At 49.0% G+C, this 26,649-nt stretch overlaps 1 protein-coding gene across 3 annotated transcripts in view; it reads right to left on the reverse strand.

The window, feature by feature from the left end:
• NCKIPSD (NCK interacting protein with SH3 domain) overlaps nt 1-26,649 on the reverse strand; it is a 59,803-nt gene that overhangs the window by 27,057 nt on the left and 6,097 nt on the right. For 2 of the 3 annotated variants that reach the window (XM_067303715.1, XM_067303713.1), the window contains exons 2-4: nt 5,607-5,719; nt 4,646-4,847; nt 338-425 (exon numbers count right to left, since the gene is read on the reverse strand). In XM_067303715.1, coding sequence (XP_067159816.1) covers nt 338-425; nt 4,646-4,847; nt 5,607-5,719 — 403 coding nt within the window. Of the gene's footprint in view, nt 1-337; nt 426-4,645; nt 4,848-5,606; nt 5,720-12,372; nt 12,453-26,649 lie in introns of those variants that run through there. The other variant, XM_067303714.1, reaches the window with a different exon arrangement.

The raw sequence follows: 26,649 nt of genomic DNA on the forward strand, positions 1-26,649 counted from the left end.
CAGTCGGAAGGTTTGCTCCCTGGCGAGTGCCCCTTCTCCAAGGCAGCCGGCGTAGGAAGCCCAGAAGGATACTGTACCTGGCACCCGTTCGCCGCTGGCGGGAGAGAAAGCGCAAGCGCCAGGCAGCCAAAAGTCCTTAGAGATGGAGAGGACATAAAGGAGCACTGGCCACCACCATTAGGATTAAAACCTATGGGAATTTAAACCCCGTGTTCCCTTCAGCAACAAGCAAAGGGATGCTCTTCTAAGCGCGCAGCAAGAGCAGCCAGTCCAGGGCAACGTTATACAGTTCCTCGCCTGTCTCTTGTCCGAGATCTAAAAAGTGATTTGTCCTTACTTTTAATGGGTGCAGCAATCTGCGCGTTCTTGCGTTTCTCTGGAGGTGGGGGCGTGACGGGAGCAGCACGTCGGGGCTGTGGCGGGATCTGTAAGGAGAGATTTTAGAGCAATCAAAGGAGGTTGACAATAAAGACATTCCCTGTTATAAAGCCCTCTTTTTTTGTGCGCGTGTGTAAATTTGTCCTTACGTCTCTCTCATCATTCCAGGGAGTTTTCTCAGGAGGACAGGTATTAATAGGCAGCTTCCTAGAAGAACAAAGCAGGACTCAGACCTGCTGCATCCCCTCCCTGCGCGGGAAAAGCAGCCCTTGTTTAATTGCTATGTTCAGCAGCACATAGCACACATGTCGTGTAGATCTGTCAAGCAGTTACTCCTTCCTTATTCCAAATGCAGTCCCACACATTCACCATGACTTTACATTACTCTTAATAGCTCTACAGAGGCTGCAAACAGAGTGCATATTTAGACGCTCTTCTGGAGAGATCCATTACGTCAGCTACAAATATCCTTGCAGAAAGACAAAGCCAAGGATTGGAGACATGGAAATTCCTCTTCCATGCTTTCATAGCTATTTCTACTTATGCAGGGAGGGAGAAAAATCAGGCTAGAATCGCTGTGAGCTTATACACTATAGCAAAACCTGCTGGGAAAAGCTCTTGCTAGTGAGTTGCACTAACTCCCTGCATCTGGTATCTCTCCTGTAAGTCTCCTCTCCTAGCAAAGCCGAGCCAGGAACATAAGAGCCGCTGACCCAGATTTCTACGCTCTGATCTTTCCCTGTTGGATACAGATACCATGATCGCCCGTGTCTTTTGCACCTAGAATTAGTGCAGCAGGGTGTAACTTCCTAAGCGATCAGCGGTGATGTTGTGGCTATCACTGAATACAACAGCCAGACTAAGTGGAAGTGCATTGCATGGATGCTCGAATCCACACAGCCTAACAGCCGAGGGGTCTGGGTCTCTGAGGATTTCCACAGTTCAGAGCCTGGCTGCCTGAAGCACACCTCTGTTTTTATGAGATATTGCAATTGCTGCCTGCAGAAATACAATTTAGTTTAGAATCAGAAGGGAAAAGTGATTATGGCCTGAATCTCTCAGCGACAGCTCAAGGAAACCAGCTGGAATCTACCACAGTGACATTTAGGCCATTATACAATGCTAATTTTCTATGTTTCTTTAGCCCTGAAAGAGAAGTTTATCTGTGAACTGGAAACAGGGATCAATACTGAACTTCAGAGCAGTCCTAAAATGCTGACCCAGGGCACAGAGCACTGCCAACCCCCAGAGTGAAAAACTGAGACTGGCCCCAGAAAAATCCAGGAGTAAAACTGTATTTTAAGTAGCTCCAGAACAAGGAAAACAAAAAGCATACTTTTTCCTGTAACCAAAGAGGACAGAAACTTCCTCTGAGACGGGAGCAAGGACATTCCTGCAAAGAAGATGCCTCTAGGAGCTGCAGCTTCAAATATTTGAACACTCAATGTCAAAAGTTGACAGTACAGTGCTCACAGCCCTCAGTGGAGCCTACCCAAAATCTGAAATCAGCATTTTACACAGCTTACAAAGACTTTTAAAAAGGGGTCTCTTGCTCCCTCCCACCCAACACGTAAGAACCCCTTACAACGTCCTGTAACCAGCCACTTCTCCAGGTGCACCTTTAACTAGGCGACTAGAACGAGGGACTCCTGCAAACTCCCAGGCCGAGCTCTTCTGCTATCGTCAGGCCACCTCGTGTTGTTATCTGGGGAAAATGCTATATGACACTTGCGGAGAGAACCAGCTGGAATCTAACAAGTACATACTTGTTCTTTAAAAATCATCGCTGTTGGTCCAAAAAGAGACTGCACAGCTGAGAGAGGCGAAGCCGAGCACGAGAGGTCTCTGCAAAGCACGGCTGGAAGGCTGGCCCAAAAGCGGGCGAGCTCAGCTGCGCTGAAGCCAGGCCCTCCGCGCACAGCGGCAGGAAAAGCAGCCCGAGCCAGAGCCGCTTGGCACAGCGCAGCCGCAATTACCGAAGCAGCGGGATTTAGCAGCCAGGCAGGCTTAGAGTTTAGAGCAGCAGCGTGACATTCTTTGGAGGCCGAGAGGGCTGGGTCATTCTCGAGTATTTCCATGGCTTTATTATCCCTTCTAAATATACCAGACAAGTTTAACACAACTCTTAGGGCTCAGTGTTTAAATTAATAGATGCACATCTGACGTTAGCTCAGAGCCCCAGATAGCATCACGCAGTCGGCTCGGAAAGCCTCATTTAGACGGCCACGCGCCGCAGCCCGAGCGCTTGCGACGAGAATGCAAAGCATCAAGTGAATTCCCCAGGGCCGACGGCTGCCGGAGCTGCGAGCCGCAGCGCGGTCAGGGCTCGAGAGGGAGCGACAGATGGGCCTGCCCGCCCTCGGCCCGCCATCGAGGGGGCTCACGGGGCAGAGGTGCAGCAATCAAACCCCTGGGGAAGGGGAGGGAAGGGGAGAAAACGTCCTCCCTCCCTCCAGCCGCCATGGGGAAGGTAGGTAAGCCGCAGGAGTTCATTAAAAACAACAACAACAAAAAAAAAAGCATGTAACCTCCTCAAGGCAAACTCTGCCAAGCCGGACACTGCAGTCTACAGCAAAGCCTTCCAGAGAAGAGCATCAGAAGTCCGCACTAAGCTTTCACAAATCCAGCAGATTTTATGACTGAATCATTCTGAGAGCTCAGCCTTTTCCTTAGCACCTGGTATACAACTGCCTCAGATTCCCACCCCATGGAAACTTGAGAGGAGTTAAGCAAAGGCTCAGCATGGGTGCTATGACCTGCTGCTTCAGCCAGTCCAGCCCTTGGGGAGCAAAGCAGCCCACACCACCAACAGGAAATTTGCACTTCAAAATTTTGCTAAAGTTTTCAGATGCAAAATTAGAGGCACCTAGAAATCCAAAACGGTGAAAAGCACATCCCAAGACCTCCGCTTCCCAAGAGTTATTGAAAAAGCTTGGATTTCAGTAGGTCTCCTCTTTGGCAGCTGCATAACCAGCTAGAGTGGAGGGAAGCGATGATGCTTCCTCCATCTTGTGCTTTCAAAGCCTACAGGAAATCCCTCCATCCAACGGTTACAATCTCAACGAGCCCTTTCAGCGCAGGGCAAACAACGCTGGATGCACTTTGACTGCATCCTCACTGCCACCCACACAGAAACAGTTCTTTGTAAGCCAGGGAATTTGTCTTGCTCCTTTTTGGCAAGCGACCAGACCACAGATCAGCAGAGAAAGATGGAGAATCAGCATGAAGAATGGGCCTTAAGCTGCTCCGCTTTCTTAGCCCGTAATGCAGAGGCTGGAGAATGCAGCTGTTTTGGCTGCCTAGAAGAGAGAACTAACGTCAAGCAGAAAATTGGGATTTGTAAGGCTGCCTGTGTTCTGCACGAGCCAGAGCTACCTTTCATCTCTGCAGACTCACAATTCTTTAAGTCTAAAACAAGCCTCATATACTAGCAACAACAGTATATCAGTACCTTATGAACACTGCTTCCAAACAGTTATCCTAGACAGATGAAGACAGACTACAGTGTACATGTTCATCTGCAGGAGAAAAACATCTCCCTGCTCATCCTTGCTTAGCCTTTAGCCCTGACTTCCACCTCTGCCTACACCGTGTAATCAGCCACATAATTCATCCTGAACAATTGCTGCATCCGTCCTTGGCTGCTTCTCTGAAGCCTTGCTGACGCCACACTGTAACCTTGGAACATGTACCGTTCTGATAAAAAAAAAAAAAATCTGCTTCTAAATTGTATTTCCTGCATTCTACCCTTAATTCATCACCACAAGTAACATTCAGACAAAGCAGGATCTTGCTTTTTAAGATCTGAGTTGTAAAAATAAGCAGCCACAGCAGATAAATGCTTAAAAAGCAAAGATCTTGTGCAGATTTAACAAGGGAGAAATATAAAGCAGTGCTGAGTACTCAGAGAGAGTTCTGCTGCTTATGTGAAAACTGCTTTTCAAAGTACCGTCTGAGGAGGCTGGAACATTTTAGAAAGCTGTCAAAAAATAGTCATCCAAATGAGAGCAGATCTTGCACATCACCATAAAGTCTTGGATCCTCAAGGATCCCAAAAAGCGTTAAAAGTGTAAATAACACAATGGGACTGTTCCAGACTCCTTGAATAGAGCGTAAGTTCAATTTACAGCACCCAGGGAAACATCACAGTAGTCCCAGGCAAGCAACAGAAACATTTTCCTCGTGGCTTCAGCTGTGCAAGGCATGTCATTAAACAGAATAAGCAGTGTCATACCATCAAAGAAGGAAAGTGTCCAGCCACTGTTACCTGATACAGGCCTTCATCCTCCTCCTCAAACTCGGTGTTTGGAAGACTGTGATGTCGCTCGTATCCCGTCCGGCACACCCCGTTGGGCTGCCGCGCCACATCCAGATGGTGATCACTGGAGGACTGGGTCATAACCATCCCCTGAGGGGCTGGCGAGTGACCTTTGCGGGACACGGTCTCCTTCCGGTGATGGATCAGTTTTCTGGAATGGAATGACGACATCAAGAACAGCAAAGCTAACGGAAGGGAGTCAATGTGTTGTAATGTTTAAATGAGATATTGCACTGGGGTTTTTAATATATATATCAGATTGGGGTTATGTTACTCTGATGATTGACTCCAGTTTCATTAACAACTGAAGAAGCACTTCTGGGGGAGGAAGGAAGAGGCTCTGCAAAAGGCCCATGATTTATTCATAAGTTCGCAGGAGAAAAATGCTTCTTCTTCAGGGGAGTTACATATTGCATTGCAAGCTTCAGAGATTGCCTGCACTTTAGAATCACTGTTCAACTGAGACGAAGCCAGCATGTGTCAGTGCACGGTGTGAGGTGTCAGAGGAAGAAAATTCTCACCACAATCAATTATTTGTGAACATCTTAAAAGACCCTATGCCACACAGCTAATGACTCCTGCAGTTCCTGGCTGGTAAGAGAGGAGAAAACACAACAGGAAAGGTTTTGGATTTCTCCTCTAAGCCTACAATGCAGCTGAGTTTCCTTTTCTTTACATATACAGGGATAGAGGGGCAAGATGAAGCACCGCTTTGTTGGAAGGCAGCTGACAGGAAGAGCAGCAGAGGCAGCCACCAGAGCTGGAAAGCTCGCTGGGCATATCAGCACTGTGCAGCACAGGGACTCAAATCAGTGATGCCCAACTTGACCCCCAGGAATCGGAAAGACAAAAGCATCATGCGTTGACCACCCTCCATCTGCCACCTCTCCGCGGTGCCGGCAGTACTTACTGCAGGACGTCTCTCTGCTCCAGGTTGTACTTGCCCCCATTCTTCATGGCTGCATTGTGCACAGCCTCGATGGCACGGTCAATGGACTGGAGAACCACATCTTGCTCCAGCACCTGAGAAATGTGACACCTCGCGCGTTACTGCGCCACTTCAGCTGCAATCCTCTTACATCAGAGCTTACAGCTGGAAAGACTAAAGTACGCGAAACCCACGGAGCAGGCACTGCCAGAGCCGAAAGGCCAGCGAGCAGCTCCCAGAGCCAGGACCCCATCCTGTCACTGCCTCCCTTTCCCCTCCTTCCTCCAAAGGAAACTTATTTGAAGCTGTGCTCAAAACAGAGTCTGCCCACTCAAGGTTTGTGGTTGGAAAAGAAAGCCACCGTTAGGAGCACCGGCAAGCGCCCTGCGGCTCTGTGCCCCCCTCGCCGTTCGGGCCCTGAAGTCCAGCAATCACTGCAGGGAGACCAGTGGCAGAACCGCAGGACCACAGAGCAGCCTCGAATATTCAGACTGCTACGGGGAGCCTTTGAGATCCCTCCGCAAAGCCCCACTTACTCCAAGCTCAGTTCTCTCTGCTCTCACCGCCCGCTATAGAGCAAATGCACAGCTGTGAATGTCACAGACCCAGCCAAGATCTGGTGGCCTTGTACGTTCACTGGCTCTGGTTCTACCTTTCTGCTCACTTTTTTCTTGATGGTTTTATACTTGTTTTGCAACTTCAAGTGGCTTTCCCAGATCTCCACCCAAACCATCATGGTAACATTTATTCTTCATGCCAGCCAGTTTGGCACTTGTTACTGCAGCTGAAATAAACAGCAGCCTTGAAAGAAGAAATACCAAACACGTCAGTCACCAGGCTCACGCAGGAGGCTTGCAGCGAGCTGTGGGGAAGGGACGCAGGGAAGTTAAAGCAGGTTTCCACGCTCGGGACGTTCTTCGAGCCTATGTTTGTCAACAGTTGACAAGTCTTCAGAAGAAGAGTGCTAGGGACCCTTAGCAGCAGGCCCAGCAGAGCTACAGATCGCCCATAAGCCGCGGCGGCTGGCGCCTGCACCGTTCGGTATCGCTGCACGCGATCTCAGCCCGCTGCAGGCAGGGGCTGAGCAAGCGGGGAGGGGAGCGCTTGGACCCCGGCACTCATCGCAGCTGTTTGAACACTAATACCCCCTTCATCTCTGCTTGCTTCGCCCCCCTCCCTGCATCAGAGCTACCATTTATCCAGCCAAGGAGCGGCTGGATCTCATCGCCGATGCACCTTAATTGGCCTTAGGGGGCTGCAGAGCAGCAGAAGGCAACCCCTCCCCGCCGGGGCCAAAAGTGCCTGCCTCCTTAGCACTGCCATGCAGCTTTCTGATAACATGCTATGTATTATTTATGTCCTGATTAATTACTAAATCAAATGTGAATTAACAGCAACTGCAGACTCCGAAAAAACTCCCGACAAGGCAGGGAATGAGAGGCTCGCTCTGAAACACTTAGCTTTGGGGGGGGGGGGGAAGAGAAACTGCTTTTGTTGGCTTGTTTGTTTTCCCAAGAAAAATAGATGAGGAAGAAAACAACGGGAGGGACTTTTAAAAATAAAAACAGGTATGTTAAAATAAATCTACCAAATTCAATTAACTGCCAGACCAAGGACCAAACCAATACTCAGAACGCAACGTGGGGAGAAAGCCTCCAAACTGCCCCAACCCAGGAGGAATGTTGCCACCTATAACTAAAGAAAACCAAGCAGAGTTCGCTTGAATACATTTAAAGAAGCATCGGAAGGAAACGCAAGATATTTCAGAGAATGCATTTCATTTTCTGAGATGATAAGGGAAAATTAAGGCAAGATGCACATTTCCTCTGGGAAAGAGGAACGGCAAGTGCAACGGTGCAGAAGTCTCCCAACACCTCCCTCCTATGGGAGCTCCCGGGCTGCTCCGCACGCTGGTGTCCGCTGCCCTCCGCACAGCCCTCACTGCCGCCCCGCGCTGCTCCCATGTCAGCTCCCACCCAAAAATTCAACACGGCTCCTGCCGCAGCCTCCAGACACCACCCAGCCTCTTGTCCCCAGCCGGAGGGATTCGGGGACATCCACCTGAGAGTGCCATCGCCGCTCCGCTGGGTCGGTTCCCACGAGCCGACCGTGAGCCCGCTCCCGGCAGTACACTGCTTTACACCACCCTCCCGACGGGTTACGGGAACGCCGGATTTCACACCCTTCGCTAACCGCCTGCACAGGATCCGCCACAGCAGCGACCTGCATAATCGCACTAACACGGTCACTTGCGGCTCTGCGAACGCATCTTCCCTCCGCATCCGCCGCTGTCCCCGTCAAAAACGTCCCTCTGCACCAGAAGCGCCCCTTAGGCTGCCTCCTCTCGCCCTCCCCAGTCTCCGAGGCTTTCACCCACATGGTTTGCGACCTTTTTCACTTCGATCTTCCCAGAGAAGATCACAGCATGGAGCACTGGACAGATTTGCTCCCCTGCCCTCTTCCACAGAGTCCTCCAAAGTTGTCCCCAACCCACCAGAAAGCCGCTCTTCACTTTGCATGATGCTATTTGGGATAGAGACAGTGCTTCTTATTTGCTAAAAGACACCATTTTTACACTAATGTGGCAGCCCTGTGATAACTGGCTTTTTGCTGCTGTGCAGCTCTTCATTTTTTCTCTCCAATCCTGTATTATTAACATGGCCTGTCAGAAGGACTTGAACAGAAAAAGCAGCATTAACTTGCCATTTGCACTTTATTACTTTGTTCACGCTACTCATAAATCCTACCCGTTTCCCTTGCTTGTCTGATCCGTTCAGCTGGAAGGATCTTCAGCAGAGGGGGCCACAACCCATTCAGGGTTTATAGGACACACAGCATCGGGGCTCCCCAGCACTATATAAATAAACATAATAAATGAGACTTGAAATCCTGAATAAATCATTGGATTAGACAGGAATAAGACAGCCACACATTCCTTGAGGCTAATCAAAATGGCATTGGCAAGGCTTGCTTTGTGAGCAGAGAACGGACAAAAAACCAACAAAACATTGGGGTTAAAGGAGCTTGGACTGGGTGAGGGGGAAAGTCAGGTCTGACACTGGCTCATCTGCAGTTTCTTCTTCCCTAGGATCCAAGCAATGACCAACTCACAGATACTCGGAGAAGTGCACGGGCCTAAAGATCCAACCTGCTTCCGCCATCTCGCTGCTTCTTCCACAGTTCTGGAAGAGCTGTCACCTCGCACTCAGCAGCTCTGGCAGAGGCTTGCCTGCCGGCATCCAGCGCCCGCTCCTGAGGATGTTCTCAGCTCAAACGCACCCAGGCAGAGGCCCTGAGCACCCACACCCTCGCACATGCCATACGCAGTCGTAGCGGCGCCCGGCTCCGTTATCCTCCAGCGCCTGCAAAATAGAGAGCTCGCAGACCAGCACCAAGCTAACAGAGCAGAGCCTTTGAGCTCCCGCGGGAGAGATTTGGGCTCAGAAGTCTGGTGTTGCCCCCTCGGGGTCCTTCGCTATGGATTCACTCCCTGCTCCCTCCCATGCTTGAGGATATACAAAGATGAAACCCTGCTCATCGCAGACTAAGCTAAGGCTCAAACACAAGCAGGGGAGCACATCAAAAGGGTATTCCTGGGTGGAAGGCTGTCAGAGGAGAAGTAGGAAGAAAAGCCCAGGAATTCAGCTGGATTTATTGCAGCCACGCCGGTAACTGCACGGGTGGGGGCAGGCAGAGCCCTCAGCAGTCACTGCAACCCGAATACACCAGCTATTAACGACACGGTTTGCCAAAGTCACCGCATGGAGCACAGCGATGCCAGTGTCCGCTAAAAGGAAAAAGGCTGAAAGGGCAGTAGAGATACTGCAATGACTATATTTGAAGCTGCCAACCTCATGCACCCGTACGAGACGAATGCAGACACCAGGATGCAGAGGGCAAGGCAGAACCCCGGTTAAGCCTGCTCTGCCGAGCTCCTCGTAGGAGTCTGCCTGCACTGCCAGGGTCTTCTCCGTGTGCAGTAGCACAAATATTAGGCTGTGAGCCAAGAGAAATCAATAGGACATGTTCTCCTGCTCAACACAAGTGGAAATGGAGGGATATTTTGGTGACATATTGATCCATCAGAAGAGCCACTTATATGGCAACTCATTCCAAAAAAGAGTGGCCATTAATCCCTCTATGATATACTTCCAATCTAATAAAAGAAAAAATGCTGTAGCAGAGAAATCCTGGCCTCTATAAACAGCCTGTCAAGACCGGTCTGGACACCATGAGACAAGAAGAAGAGCAGAGCTGTAAACCTTGACAACTGCTGGCTAGACTGGTTAATAGGGTGTGTTGCACGTGTCCCAAGCTGTATCAGAGAGAAGGGGCATCTTCAACACCCAAAGACTATTTTCTGCAGGTGAGCTTCACTTCAGGAGCAAGTTACATCTCAATTAGACCTCTGGATATTAGAGAGAAAACTGAATTTCCTCCTTTATAGCCTGGTGGAGGAGAATTACAGAAGCATCAATAAATCATTATTTCCCTTCTCCTTGCTAATAACATGAGCAAACAAAGGTTTCCCCCAGAGCCACCTGCCAATTTCCTCCCGCTCCCCTCCGCAGAAGGAGACTTCCCACGTGACGAGGGGTAGAGAGAGATCTCGGCTCTGCCTTGTTGCGCTCCGCAGGTCTCGCCTCTCCCGAGGCAGAGGGGGAAGCGTGCTTTTCCCGGCACCAAAGACACGCTTTCAGAAGCGTTCTTCTAGGCCGTCTCGCAGGTATTTGAGTATGGCCAACCCAGGGCACAGGCAGGCTGAGGGTGCAGGCACACGTGTGCAGACGAGGATGCGTTGGCTGGAGGACACTGCCCTAGGAGATGCCTCTCCAAAGAGAGCACGTGCACAGAGTGCGCTGCACATCTCCACCTTCCCCATTAGAGAGGGACGAGCTGATAAGAGAACTGAGCATGTTTTGGAAAACATTGAGACTGCCCGTCTCCTGGCTATACCGCTAGCACAATCTTCTCTCCTGCTTTCCCAGAGCTGTCTTAAATATCATCCCCCTCCTGCTTCGTTTTGTGTTCTTCCACACGTACCACCCTACTCGGCACCCTACCCCGTGCCTGCGCTGTTCAAATGCAGTCACACAGAAGAACTTGCTCAACAGTCTAGAACAATCATACCTTTTGAAAAGCATTTTCTAGACAAACAGGTTGACAGCTGCATCAGCATGGCGAAGACAGGCTGAGCCACCCCGCGTGTGCGAGACTCCTACATTTACGAAAGTGGCCCATTAATGTACGGCAGGCCTTTCTTTGCCTCTGCGGGGGGCTGATCCAAGAAAACATGCCGTTTTTTCCTCACCTCCCCAGTTTTTAGTGATCAATGGCATCTGCTCTTCTGCATGTGCAGGAATCACTGCCCTCGTTTCAGCGGCTGCTTTTGCAGTAACAGCGGTGCCCAGGCAGGGTTGCTGCTTTTCACCGTCATGGCATCGCTCAGGCTCTCACAACACGACAACAGAAGACAGACAAAGTTTTGTCTCCACTGACGGCTCAGTATTCGTGCAGCTGCGCTGACACGGACCGCTGCTGAAATTAGGGTATTTATCCTGCCAGCGTACGCAGGCACAAACTGGTTCTTTGTTACTCAGATCAGAGACGAACACCACCTCGTAGGTCACATGCAGCGCGTCCCCAGTCACCGCCAGACTGCCGGGGCACCGCGCTCCTTCCAGATTTACGCGACTGCTGCAGCAATTCACAAAAAGCAGCCAGCCTGGGTTCCGCCAGGGCCCCGCCACGGCGGGCAGGTGGAACAGACGCCAGCTCCCCTTCCCGAACCACTGAGCGCAAACAAACTCGCTGGGGTTTGGGTTTTTGGTTTTGCTTTTGGAAATTCAGCTCCTTTCTCTTGACATTTTTGCGGCCCCAATCAGGGATTTTTAGTCCCCAGGCTGTTGGCTAAGAGATATGCATTAACGTGTTCTCACCAGTATGAAGATACTCTGCCCTGCAGCACTTAAAAACGCAGGGTAAAAATACTACTAAACAATGCACGTTTGTCCTGCCTACAGAGCAGATAAGACGAGAAACGCTCCAAACAAACCTGCAGCATCTCTTTCTAGCTAGCCAGCAAACAAAGACACGGCTGAGCTCTTCTGACAAAGAGGCAGCCCAGAAACAGATCTTGAATTCCTGCTGATATGCTGTAGTGGGTTTCTAACAGATCAGTGTTTTCCTGCTGTATGCTGACGGTACCCACTCAAGCATACAGCGTGCATGAATGAAAAAATGAAGAGAAAGAATAGCTGGAGAAAAGGGCTTAAACCGTGCAAATCATGCTAAAGCAAAAGCCAGTTTCTGGCAAAAGAGATGCACCAACCAGGGACAGTGTAGGCAAGAGCAGCATGTGGGCTAGACAAAATCCTGAGGGCAGCAGAGGGATGCACAGCAATCAGCCTTCAACCAGTCTGCAGTCAGAGGCCGACTTCTCTCTCAGGAGCAGTCAAAGAGAAGGTGGCAGGGGGTCCCCAAGAGACAACGAAACGCATGCAACCCGCCACTGCACCCTTCTGCTTCCACAGGCAGAAACGCTTCATCCAGAGTCTCTCCAACCATGCTCAGACCCTGTTTACCAGCCATGATGATCAGTGCAGCTGACCAAAACCAGCCACTGATTTCTTCACTGTGCAGTTCTGTGCCCTCCAGTGACCAGCACGCGGCTCTCAGGCCAAAATGTGCTGAGAACAAAAGCACAGGGACAAAGGTTTTCGAAACAAAACAGTCAACACATACTTACGTATCTTGCCATTCCCTGACGCCTTAATTCTTACTGCTCTCAGCGCTCCAGGGACCTTCTCTCGGTATCAGTTTGTCTCTGGCGAATTGCTGCCAGACAACGGAGCTCCGTCTCTCCTTAGGCTTTGCCTGCTTAACATCCTTTTGGCACGCGATTGTCAAGACGAGTCAATATGAGACGTGATCAAGGAACAATCACGGCATCTGTGCAGGGCGAGCATATGTTTCTACTTACATATATAAACAAATTCTATATATACCCACACATGCCTTAGAGCTACTGTCTACACTGAAAACTAAAGATAGTCTCTACATTAATGAAGGCTCAGGATTAAGAGCCAGTATACATAAAGGAGGAAGGAAAGAGGCTGGAGTCTAGTGTAACCAGTTATTCTAGAACTTTTGACATATTAGCATTAAAAGTCACACAAAGAAAAAAAAACACAAGAAAAGCAGCTTTGGAGGTCTTTGCACAGTCATCCTTAGTCTTCCTCCCTTCTCAGCAAGATTTAGTGCAGCTCCTAGAACTACCCACGTTCAGTTATCAAAAGTGTATTAAAAAAATGTACATTAAGGACGATCAAAGTGCAACTAACTTCTGATTGCCCAGAGCACTGGAAACTCTCCGGGCAGATTACAAGATGATAGTCTCAGGCCGTGTTTGTTTTGATCGAATCAGCAAAGATGTGGATGTGGACTGAAAAGCCAACTGCAGAAACAGACTCTTCGCAGTCGATCTTGTTTGCTAAGTATTGGAAAGACAAGGATCAAAGCCGGAGCCCAAAAGAAGAAACAAGCCTGTGAGACCATGCAAGTTCCTGCCTTCTCTTTAGCATTCAAGGAAGGTTTAGTTTTCTCCCCTAATCTATTTTTATAGAAGAGACTGTAGCAAAATGCTGCAAAGGTGACAGTAATATGAGAGGCAGGACTGAGAAATTCAAAATTCTGTGATTTTCAAGAGAACTGCTCTCCCCACCTATACACCTCAGCACATAAGTACATTTTAGCACATTAGAATTGAGTTAGTAAAGTCTGCAGAGGGTCAAGCAAGTAAAATTGCAAATAAGCTGGCAATCTTTGATATGTAAAGACAGATTCAAAAGAGCATGTATGTGTTAACTGAAAGGGACTTTCCTATTGCATACTACAGATTGACACGGATTTAGCAACAGACAGCTATGTGTTTGAGAAAGATGTAATAACTTGTGATTCATCTTGCAAGGTCATTTGTGATTTATCAGTTTCTTCTTCAAAATCCTCCCTCTCCCATGGCCTACCTCTCGGCAAGGGACAGAGCAGGGAGGCAAACTGCAGCTATCACGCTCTTTGGGCACAATTATTGCATTGCCAAATCCTGAAGCTGTGGACAAAATCTACAGCTTCTCTTATTGTCTTAACAGGAAAGAGAAGACCAAAAAAGGAAGCTGAACTGCTGCCTCAGCCCCGAGGCACCATCAGCTCAACAGCGAGCACCAGAAAGACGACCTGGAAGGAAGGTACAGGCTTACAACACAGCGACTGCCAGCAGTGCGGACCGTTTATGAAAGAAAATGAGAAAAAGGAGGTAGACAGCTCAGGATGTGAGGGAATGTGGAATCTGTGGATTTAGGCATGAACAATTTAAGTCTGTCATGCAGAAAACAAGCGCAGCTTTCAGGTATCTGCAGCATAAACAGCCATATGTACATTATTAAAGCCACTAATGAGAGACAAGAACTTCTATCCTCATGGGACAAACAGAGGAAAGTCATCAGCTAATTTTATTCCTGGAAAGATGTAAATTGCACAAAATTGTAAACCAGATGCAAATCCCCAGGATCTTTTCAGCAGCAACCGGAACAGCACTCCGGGGCCTGACAGCAGCCCCGGCTCCTTCCTGCAGAGCTGTCAGCGCAGAGAGGAAACCTGCCTTGCATTAGCATGAGCAAACTTTAGGGAGAACTTTCCAAGGCCCCTCTAAACAAAGATTATTCCAGTCAGAAGGATCAAAGAGAAGCTTGCTTGCTGCAGGATCAGTTAATAGTCTGGCTAGAAAATAATTTTCTAGTGTCCTAGGCTCTGCAGGCAGAGTAAAAGCTGTCTCTCCTGGCCTAAAGTGATGCAGCTCTCCCCGTCACCTCCCAAAATTAAAAGAAAGCTAGCAGGGTAGAATCAGACACCACGTTAACTCATACAGAAAACCCAGTACTTCCTTCTGCAATGAGCATTTCTCTTCTTCAGGTTACTTGGATATCCTATCAGAAGCACAGGTTATCATGGTAATGTGATGAAGTCATGCCTGTCACTTACTCCAAAACAAAACAAATCCATACCCAACATACGAAAAAAAAAAAAAAGAGAGAGAGAGAGAGAGAGAGAGAGAGCGCGCATTTGTTACCAGGATTGGAAGTCAAGCAACTACTGAGCAACAGCAAGCAAAGAGACAGGGTTTACACTGTCCCCATGCTTGAAGAGAACGGCTCCACCTTTTCAAAGAGCAAAGCCCCGTTGCAAGTTGGGGTTCATTACTTAAGAGTATTTATATCCTTTACCATCATCCCTTTCAAACAGCTCCTGAGCACCACAGGTGGACTGAGATCCTTGAGGATTTCTCCCTCTGATATTTCATGCCAGAGACCCAAGAGAGCAAGCACACTTACAAAGCTTTTCCAAAGCAGGTGCCCCCCAAACAAACCCATTTATATATAATGTTCCCTCATAACACATCTCACCCACAATTTCTCTTTTGTCCACCGCCTCTTCAGGTCACAGGCACAGGTATTGGAAATTTCAGTACTAGGAAAGCAAGAAACCTTAGCATTTCCAACCCCGTCCCCACCCTACCAAAAACTGTTCAGGCTACACAAAGCAACCCACCACTGCTCCGCAAATGTAGCTCCCTGAAGGTTCACAGATACTTCCTGAAATAGTCTTTCACCCAAGCAGAACTGCCGTTAAAACCATATTCATTCCCAGTATTCATTGCTCCTGCTTCATGAAGCAACCTACATGATTGTTAGGGTAAAAAATACTCATTAAGGGACTTAAACAAGAGCCACCAGTCTCCTAAGAGGCACGTCGTACTCCACAATCTTGCAAACAAACAACGCTTCACCCTAGGCGATCCTGGTGGCAAAAGCAAACCATAAAGCCTCTGCAGACAGCGAGCAGACTGAGAACCTTTCAGCACGGCCTACGCACAATATGACAACCTGACTCCTAGTAGAAGATAATATTTAAAATGCTCATTTGCTTTCAGGTGGGCCATCTGAAAATTAATGCAAGAAAGAACAACTCATGCTGGAAGAAAACAAGCATCTTCCTTGCTCCCCTACCACAGATTTCCATAACTATATATTTTGACATTTTCAGAGTAGCACTACGAAACAGGGGAGGCTGTTCACGCTGTCGGCTTATTAGTGCCATACAGAAAAACTGCATGAAGTTAGATGTGCTAGCTAATTATAGCAAAGCCGTTTAAAGACCGTTGAGGATGCAGGTGCAGGGCAGCAAGGGAGAAGGCATCAGAGGGGCTGAAATATCGCACACGGGCAGCGCTGTCAAGAGGTAGATCACTTTAATTGGCCATAGACTAAACACCCAACATGCTTATTAGCTAAGAGCTGCTGCTGCAAGCACATTTATTCCTGGTAAAACGGATGCTTCTGCTGAAGCAATCAGCACTGAAACACCAACCAAACTCAGGGAGTCAACGCCATCAAGCTGTCACAGGACAACAGTAACCCAAATGCTTACTCTTCCCCCAAAGGAATGAAGATACCACTGAGATCTGTAGCAGCTTCTTACAGTTAGAACAGAACCACTACACGTGTGATCATGAAGACAGAGCATAAGCCAAAAAAAGGCAGGACATTGTGAACTAAAGACCCTGCAGCCTCATGAGTTGTTTTTTGACTGGCAGACGGTGGGAGCGAACAATGCCCGAGTCTTCTGTGCTGCAAAACTTAGACATGGTCACAATTTCCATTGACCTATTAAAGTATCTTGAGCATTGCAAGTTCAGCTATGTTTATCAGTGGAAGGAGGCTAACTTGCTGTTGTCTCCAGATTCAGTACAAGAACAAATCCAGGGGTTTGCTTGGTGGCTTTTTTCATCTTAAATGAGATTAGAGGGTTCAACTGGATTTGCTGACATTCCACCTGTAGGGAAGTATGAGGGTGGCTATAGAAGAAAAGCAATTCATTAGTGTCCTACACTATCTGTAGGAAAGAAAATAGCCTGTTCTAGCTGCAAGTTATAATCCCATCTCCTTCTGCAGCCTAGAATGACACGTGTGGACTCTCCAGCAAACATTAAGAAATTGGAACAGGAAAGCAATGTCCTCTTAAGACAGTGTGCTAAAGGCAGCAGATCGTCCATAATTCTGTTTTCCTCACCTCCCAAGGTAATGAACAAAAACTGCATTTGTTGGACTGTTCACCTCTCACGCACAAGACCTTCACCCCAGCTCATTTGTCTTATTACAGTATTGATTTCTCACGTCCATCTTTTCATGTGCCACATCCCCTTGTCAGCGTTCTCACGCGATGGCGTAAGTAAGAGCAAATTAATGTGTTTCAGGAAGCCTTTCCAGCCCCTCCCCAGCAAGGCCAAATCCTGCAGGACAGGAGGGGCCAGGAGCAACCTCGCCTCCACACGGACCCTGCTGGTGGCCCCTCCGTGGAGGGGCCGGAGTAGCAGGGGCCACGGGGCACCCAGGCAGAGAAGGGGGGGGATGAAGTTGCCTGATGGCAAGCAAGGGGCTACCATAACCAGCACATCGGGTGGTTTGGAGAACCCTTGTGCTTGCTGTAGGTCTCTCTCTCTGTTTTTTTCCTCCTCCCTCTCCATAAACCCCTCCAGGCTGAGGCTGGCTGCTCGTCCGCACTCATCAGCTCCCCACGGCCAGGCTGTCAGAGGTTTGGGCGTTACTCCACATCCAAAGAGCCACACGAGACCAAATACTGTGAACAGTGGTTTTGTTGGGAGAATTTTCTGCTCAGGCGTTAGTACTATATTAATAGCGTTTAGAAGCTATTAAAGCGACCAGTGCTCAATGTCATTTGGAGATGTGAGGCTTCTAAATGAGAGCTTCAAAAACGCAGCCAGCTCAGATGTGGTTCATGCATTTAACAGTCTCAAATACCAGCCCATATCACTAGGGGAATGTTTCTAAGAGAGCCTGAGATTATGCTTTCCAAAACTGGATGCTGAAGGGATTTCTTTCCCTCCTTGATGTAAAAAAAAAAAAAAAAAACAGTACAGACCTTTTGATAATAACTGCACAATGATTTCAATGCTGCTGTTATCTCATGCCATCAAGCTAATGGAAGACATATGCCTGAAATCAATCCAAAAACAAATTAAAAGGCATGCATTTTTTATTTTAAGTGAATAAAGGTGATTCTGGGGCAGGCAAAAACTTCATTACTTAGAGCTTCAAGGAACTCTGTTTTCTTAATGTCAAATGGAAAAAGAGCCTTCAGCTACAAACATTTAATTCTGCAAAGCTCAGGGAAATCCCTAAGCTTATGCATTAAGTAGATAAAGAACCTTTATGCTCATCATTCTTATTTAGGGTAGAGGATTTTAATACAATTACTCTTTTTACATGCCGAAAAATATGGGTTTCCCTGATACTTGAGCACTCACTGCACATTGCTAGCCAGCACTTAATACAGACACAGCTGGCAACCCCAATCATCGCTAACTTCTCCCCACGTGTTCTTCAGGGACAGGAAAGCCAAAGCGCTGGGAGAAGTGGACTGCAGGCTCTCATTCCAGCACATCACTCAGCTGTGATTCATGAACTGGGCATAACATACCTGATCTCAGATGTTTGAACCAGGTTACTCTGCGCCTCCCACCCCAAAAAACACGTATGCTTTCCTCAGGAAGGGAAAAAAAAAGAACATCTTCAAGCAGGCTGAAAAAGCACAGAATTCGTCGAGTTTACTCAAAATAGCATTCACACTGCATCAGAACGAGAGGCCATGGAGGTCTGCATTTGTCTGCTTGGCGGGGAGCTTTGGTTTGATCTCTTTAGGCAGCCATCTGGTTTTTAAGGGCCTGCCACGGTTCCTGGTGCAACCGTCACAGCACACGGGCATCGCACCGAGCTCCACCGACGCAGCGCCCCAACCTCGACCGTCTGCCTGCACCGATTTCCACCTGCCGTCTGCAAGCAGACGAAAACCGCCCGCTCGGGCCGCCCAGGCGTCCCTGCTACCGCCAGAGGAGGACGACGCGATCTGCGGGCTCGGCGCAGCCTCCACGTCGTCTCTGGTGGGACAGGCAAAGAGCTTGCTCGGAGCGAAGCATTGCAGAGCTCACCTGAACCCTGCAGAAAGGGACAGACCGAGCCAAGCGACTCCAACGCTGGCGCTCGAAGCGGCTTCGGAGAGCAGTCGAACAACGACAAATTACGCACGGATGGGCCTCTGCGTTTTAGAGCTCTAGGGGGGATTTACAAATCCATCCATTAATAGGTAGGGGAAACTCCCCCAAAGAGCAGCAGGTTGCCTTTTTGGCACTGCTTCCTCGGGGGAAAAGTAGCGGTTAAAGCCCTGGGGAAGAGGGGAGAGGAGCCAGCAGCATCCGGGAACCGCAATCTCGGGGCAGGCATGTGGCTCACGCGTGCCGACCCTGCTGCATCGCGGCGCTGTACAGAACCGCAGCGCCCACGTACCCCACGGGCGAGTCGTGAGGCCTTAGACGTCCCGCCGGTGCCCAAGCAGAGCCCCTCCTTCTCGTAGGCCACCCATCCTGGTTTTGCAGGTCTTGCCGCATCTTCTCCCTCATCCCTTTTGTTTTTAAGGGATATAATTGAAGGTTTGGAGCCAGGGCCTGCCCTCAGATTTCTGTAATACAATACACTACCCACACTAGCACCAGAAAAACAAAAATAATTAATGGCTATTACTTAGAAGAGATCTAATCTGAGCCTGGAACCAGTGATTTGGCAAGAAGCGACCCACAGCCTGGAATTATCTAGTGCACTTAGACTGACAGCTTAAAATTATTATTATTTTTTTAAATTAAACCTTTCAAGAAGCTGGACAAACCAAAATACCAACCTATGCTAGCATTTCCGGACTGCAGGCACACCAAAAAAAGTAAAAAAAAAAGAAAAAAAAAGTCTTGCAGAGTGCTTTCACACACACGTCCTCACCCTCAGCGGCCGGCGTGAGCAGGAAACGGGGACGGAGCGGCGTAGATGGGACCCCAGCAATATGACAGCACAGATACACGTATGTTCAAAACCGCATCTTGCCAGAACAACAGGCAATGGGAGCGCGAGGACCAGCTCGACACCGGCAGCCGTGCGGCGCTGCTTCCCGAGCGGCACCAGGCCGACGGCAGCAAGGACGCAGCCTCAGCGGCTCCCGTGCCGAGCGGCTTCCAAGGAGGAAGGGAGGGGCGGCTTCACCTTTACAGAGAACTGACACAGGCAAACAAATAACCAGGAAAAACAAACCCATGAACTTTCCGCCCCGTTCTGAAGAGCCCACGCCGCCAAAGTTTTCCTTCCCCTTCCTGCAAGCCTTCCTCCACCAGAGGATACGCACCAGCGCTTTGCTCCCTCGCAAGCAAGCAAACAGCCCCGACGGGTTAACTCTGCATGGCAGGGCATGAACACGGATGAGTCAAAACAAAGCTAACTCCCCTCTCTTGCTGCAATTTAGGAAGTCTTGCGCTGGGGACAACCGTTATTTCCCCGTTAGCGCCGAGGGAGCTGCGCTCAGCACAGCGCTCGACATCCCCACGGCAAGCAAGCGATGGGGGAGGCAGGCGAGCCCGGAGAAGCAGATGTGGTCGCTGATGAATCACGTCCTCAGTTCCACTTCCCCTACATCAAAACACTTTTGTTTTTTTAAAATCAAAGGTTTTGTCAAGTGGGGAAAAAAAAAAAAAAAAGACGACGACAAGTTTTGCCTGACAAGCCCTCCTGTAAAGGTCAAAACTTATTTATGCACGAGCCATGCAGGCACGGAAAGGATGTGATGCTCCTGCCAAGCAGGACAGGACTGGGGCAGCGGCTGGTCCCAGTCACTGCCATTCCCACCGCGATGTGTGACCAGAGGCAATGACGACCGTCGTGAAGCTGAACGGACCGTTGCCCAAAACGAGGATTTTTCTTCTAAATACACCAAGTATTTTGCAGCTCAAAATTCAAATTTGTCGAGAAAGCAAGATTCGAGCTCTTCCCATCGGACCAGCTTCTTGAAACCGTTTCAAGCAGGGCAAGTCAGAACTAAAGAGACCTGCTCTCCAGGAGGGAGAGGGACAGCTACGCTCCCCGGCACGGCAGCCAGCAAAGGCAACCCACACGGGTGCTCAGCCATCCTTCCTGCTGGGAACGTCTGAGTAATTCACAACTCTTAACTGCAATTTTAGCTTATTGTTTCTTGACCTTCCGTGAGGACTACAGAGAGGGCTTGTTCCCTTCTTTCCTGAAGCTTTTCACATAGCCTGAAGGCTCTTCTTCCCACGCTCCTCTCCTCTTATGAAGCCATGTGCCCCAGATCCTTCAGCCCTTCCTTGACCGGAGGGTCTAGGAAACAATCCAGACGCTCACGGTCTCCCCAGGCCCTTTCAGCTGGTCCCAGTACCCCAAACCAAGCACCCTAAGCGCATTACCACTGCTGAGCAGAGCAGAGACACCCCGTCACACCCCCCACAGCACATATTCCTGCTTTTAGGGTCCAGTCTAACAATCATCTTTCCTGCAACACTGCATGATGCCATTGACTCATTTTGGCACCGAATCCGCTGCAGCCTCCAGATCCTCCCTCGGAGGGCAGCCCTTGTACCGCCAGTCCCCAGAGCAGCTCTGCACCTGGTTATTCCCACCTGAGCCCAGAGCTGGTCCTCGCTGAACAGCATCGCTCCTTTCCAGACTATTTTTCTAGTGCTTGAAAGCCATTTTAGAGCATAGAACTAGAGTTCAGTGTGCTCACACCCCCTACAAGTAGCATCTGAAAATGTAGTAATTATCATCTTATCACCCCAGTTTTTTAGTTAATCGGAAAAGACTTTCACAAAAACCCACTTGGTACCAGTCCCCGGCACCTCTCCCCAGTACGATCTTCCAATGACTTTTGCATCTGCCGCAGAGCGGTTTCATCTAAGCGTTTGGAGGAGGGCAAACAAGTCAGGAGCTGTTTAAACCTCAGAACAGCTTCAGTCTCAGCCTGCTCCATCAGAGACCCTGAAGGGCAGTTGCCCCTGCTTGCTAAAAACGGTGCAAGGAGAGGAATTAGCCAAATATGACATGATTCCCCATTCACTGGTATACAAGCCTTCCAGGTCAGGAGGGAGAAGGGAAATTTAGGTAGGGAGCAGTGGAGGCTGTTTCCCCAATGGGGACCGAATGGCTTTTTTAGTTCATTTGAAGAAGGGCAAAGATGTTCTCTTGATGTTAATGTTAACTGAGTGTTCGCCACAATTGTTTTGAATGGAAAAATGGGAGATCTGAACGCCAAAACGCCTCTGGTGCTGCAGTACTCAGCAAGTTAGCTGGGAGGAGAGCCAGTCCAGGGGAATGGAAACACCCAGCCTGGAAACCAGAGAGCCTGGAGTCCTCCTTCCTGCTCAGCCACCAAGCTGCAGCACGATGGGGGCCTCTCCTCACTGCCCTTTGCTTGCACGGCTTTGCCCAGCCCAGGGGAGCTGCTCTCAGGTACCAAGGTCTGTTGAAGGGGTGCATACAGCACCAGCACCTACCTAACCCAAGCAAAGGAGTCAGCACCACTCGGTGAGAGTCTGCACCAGCAGGACGTGAGTGGCCAAGCTGGTCGGAGGGAACGGGTACGTCCTGGCACCGTTTCTCCCTGCTGCAGCACGGAGACCACACTGCTTCTCACACCCCATTAACAGGAGCACGCAGGAGCGGCTCCAGCATCTAACTTAATTATTTCTACCGAGTCTGGTGACACAGCTTTGTAATCTCTCTCCAAGAGGCCAGACCTGAAAATGGCTACGCCTTCGCCTTTAGAAGTTAGCTCCTATTAACCAGAGGGGGGTAACAGAGCAATCTGTGCACACAGGCTTAGCAAAGGACGCAACAGCGAGTGTGAATTACAGGGCATCACCTGATCCAGCTGGATCCCTTTCTTTCCCTAAACGCACCGCAGCAGCCTCCGCCACATTTATTCATTGCTGAGCACCGTTCAGCGTACGCAGCGAACCGCACAGCGGGATACTTCAGAGGCAGCCCTCCTCCATCATCCTCAGCAAGGCACCAGGCAGCAGACTGCTAGAGAGAGACAGACATGAAAAACCCCACCGATCTGGGACAGATCTGTCAGAGCCTCTGAACCGGGGCTGATCTCCCAGCCCAACCGTAAACGCTTCCAGTCCTCGCAACTCTTGCAAGGCTGCATACAAATGCACCTCTTTAGTGAAATAAATTGAACAAACTGTTAGTGCCGCGGCCAAGAAGAAAGCTTCAATTTAAGCTTTTCTCGCCGGAACAAGTGCAACACACATGCATTTAATTTGAAATCTTTGCACACAGAGCTCTGTTAGAACCTGTGGCTTGTAAAATCTGGGTTATAGCATTGAGCACGTAGGCCATCAGCGTCTCTGAAGTCTAGTTTTCTTGCAGATTATCTAATGCTATAGCTGCACATTAAGGCTACTTGTACTTCTCTCCTTATAATTCCTCTTCTGGAATTTATCTTTTTACCAGTGCCCAGACTGACAGCTCATATGCTGAATACAAAATCTTGGCTGGGAATGACAAAGTTTAAATCCTTCATCAGTGAGTGAAGCTGAGATGTTATTAAAAATTCTGTTTATTTTTATGTACATCTGAGTTATACAAGCAAGGGAAAAGAAAGAAGAAGCTGTTTCTAGAACAGAAAAAGGGCTCTGATAACAATGACCTTAACAGATAGATTCAGCTGTTTTCCATGTTTCAGCCACTGACAGATGTAAATACCCATTTTAAACCCTGCAATTTGACTTTCCCCATGGGCATAAATATGCCCCAGACCTTGCAAAGAATGTTCTTAGGTCAGCTGGTGACCGCGATACAGTGCGTTTTTGTCAAAGTCTTTCTTAGAGTACATCTCGCACCGAGCCCGCAGCACACTCCTCCAGCAAGGAGAGTCCTTCACACTTCTCCGTTAAGTGCTTTTCCCACCATCGCTAACACTAGCACATTTTTCTCCAAGGAGAAGCAACGCAAAAGTCCTTCTCTCTATTCTCCGCTCTTCTTTCGTTCCCTCTGTACTTTGCACAGAGCAACAATCCCAAAACTTTCAGTTTGCACTGGTTTCATTACAGAATCTGTCCTCCCCTGCTTTTGTCTACCCACAGTTCACTGATGGGATGCTGGCAATCCTGGAAGCCAGAGCAAGAGCGGGATCATTTGAAAAGCTGCACAACTACAAGTGGAGAACAGGTGCGGCTCAGCAAGCCCAGAGACATTCAAACCTCACGTTCAAAGACATCTGCTGGTCCCCTTAGGCTCAGAAGGAACAGGCAAGGAGCTGCTGGTGCCCTACTCCAGGTAAGGACAGCGTAAGACCCATCTTCTGAAACGTCAGAAGACAGCGATGGCTGACGGCAGGAAACTGTCCGCTTGTGTAGCACATCCACTGCCTGGACTTGATGTTCGCACTGCTACTGTAGAGAGACGTACCTATACTGCCACCCAGTCACCAGCAGCCTACTTTCACACGGGCTGACAGCAGTGTTGATCAGCTTAAATCTGCACCAACTAAGCTTCAGTGCTTACGAGACGTTCAGTTGAGCAACAACCTTCCTGTGGGGCCTGCTGCCTTCATCCTCACTGACAGGCAGGGAAGCCACGTCTGGCAAAGACAGCCACTTGCCTGGAGTCCCATAAGGAGCTGGTGGCTAATACAAACAAAATCCAGAAGTCTTGATTCTGGGTCCCATCTGTTAATCACAGAAGCACCTTGCTCAATAAACATACACAATTCAGCAGTTGCTAAAGACCTTTTCCTGCAAACAGGGTGAGAGTAAGGGTTTCCACATCTGCTGTCCACCAGGGGCAGCACCTTGCTAGCCATTTTGAACAGATGCTCCTGGACCAAAAATGGCAATCCCTCCCTTTGTAACGACAGTCAATTAACTTCCAGAGGTAAACAAGGACAAAAAGTTTAAACTGCCTTCTCCTGATGTAAAGCACTCAAAAAATACCAGCCAGCCAGCAGCCTGAGCAAGGAAAGCTGCAGAACAGCAGCCCATGATCACGCGTGTAACACACGAGCTGCTCAAGGCAAGCTGGGCACCAGAGAGCAGCATGCAAAATGCCCAAGCACGCGAAGACGCTGCAGTCCAGCAGGGAAGCTGGGAGCCAGACTGTGCCCGCACGCTCCAGGCCTCTCCAAAGGCCTGGAAGAAAGCAGCACCACATTCCTGCCTTCCAGCCTGACCCATCACACACCTTGCCCTTCCTCCAGCCTTAATAGAGCCCCAGCCACATTATTTAAAAGCAGACGTGGGCTCTGAGATGCTTCCTTACTGCTTGCTAACTTCTGAGCAACAGAACATTCATGTTGTCTGACCCCAAAACAGGCTTAAACATAAAGTTTTGACCCCAAAACTAACCCACTGGGACCATCCAGAAGTCCATCAGTGTGCTGCCTCCACATCCCCCATGGGCAGCCAGTAAGCAGCTGCAGGAATAACAAGCACAGCCCACCAGTGTAGCTCATACATGGCAGTCCAAGTCACAAAGGCAAATTTTATCTGATACCAAAAAGCTTAATTATTTTTAATCAAAGTACCCTAAGTGAGAAGAACAAATTTTCATAGCCAAATGAAAAAAGAGACTAAAGATCATCTGCATTTTTCTACTTTAATCATTCTGAACTGTGAAACATTGCAGAACTTCTGGTTTAAATTTCAAGTCTTTAGCTACAGTAATTAGAAACGGTTTTAATTCCCCTGACTGCATAATTTAGTTTCAAGAATAAAACTTCATCTCAAAGCCTTAGCAGTTCTGGTATGACAGCATCTCTGCTATTGTGACAGCCTGAAGAAAAATGCTTCATTCTTTCAGCTTCTTACACGTGTCAAGAAACGCAGCCTCAGCTGCAAAGCACTACCAGCTGCTTATTCTCCAAAATAAAACTTTATTTTTAGCCTGAGTGCTTATTCAGGATCTGTGCGAGTATTCTGATTAAGCTCTCGTGCCCATTAAAAGCTCTGTCAAATCTGAAACAGATGACAGCAATGATTCAAGCTCCACAGCAGTGCAGGAGATGCGCTATACAACAGACTGCGCTTACGTCTCCTTCTATTCAGGGGCAATGGGCCTGCAGGAGAAAGCCTGCCCATGTCAGGAGCACTCTGCTCACAAGCAGATTTCAAGCGGATCAAGGAGAAGAGGCTCTATCATATAGAGCTTTTGCAGCAAAGCACAGTTGCTAAAGCTCACTTTCCAGCAACCAGGGATTTGCTTCCTAAGAAATATTAAAACCACTATCAGAACATCTGATTATTTGACACCGTACAACCAACTCTGCTCCACAACCATCGCCATCTCCACCGTAGCGGGAGAGGCGTGACAACGCACCGGAGCTAAGCACAGCTCACGCCTCCGGACGCAGCCTGCGGAGCTCACCCTGCCTCCCCGGCGCTCCCACCGCTCGCCTGGCGCCAGCTCCAGCACTCGCTGGATCCTCACTGAGCCAACGCATTTGCTATCCTGGCAAAAAAGAAAAATAACGACCGGACAAGAAGCGATGAGTTTTCTGGCAAGTCGGCGAACTGAATTAATTCAGAGATGGGCTGACAAGCTGCAGAGGCAGCACAGAGGGCAGCGCTGGGCAGTGTGCCTGGGAAGAGGAGTGGGATCATGCTCCGAGAGCGGCTCCCAGCTATTAGACCACCTCGGCCAGACTGTCAACCAGCCCTCTGGGCTTTCGCTCCTTCACAAACCCCTCTTCTCCTTCCATCTTGGGAAGAGAAACACAGTTTCTGTGCCTACTAGACCAGAATTACCTGTATCATCCCTCTGTACATTTGCTTATGCTGCAAGGGAATTTTAAGAAATTGTTGCTAGGCTGCATGAAGCAGCCTCTTATTTTTATCACAGGCCTGTTTATTCTTGCAGAAAAAGATGCGATAAATAGCAGTCCCAGGCGTTATTAAAATGTACTCGTTGTACTCTTGGCTGTATCCACTTTCCAACCAGATGGTCCACAGTTTCCTGGCCATCAGTAGAAATACCTGCCCACCTAGACAACTCCCTTCTCGCTCTTCCAGAGGTAGAACATGAAAGCGTAAAAGATCAGAGAAGATCCCACCTGAACAGAG

This window comes from Apteryx mantelli, chromosome 12, assembly GCF_036417845.1.
Source record: "Apteryx mantelli isolate bAptMan1 chromosome 12, bAptMan1.hap1, whole genome shotgun sequence".
NCBI lineage: Eukaryota > Metazoa > Chordata > Aves > Apterygiformes > Apterygidae > Apteryx > Apteryx mantelli.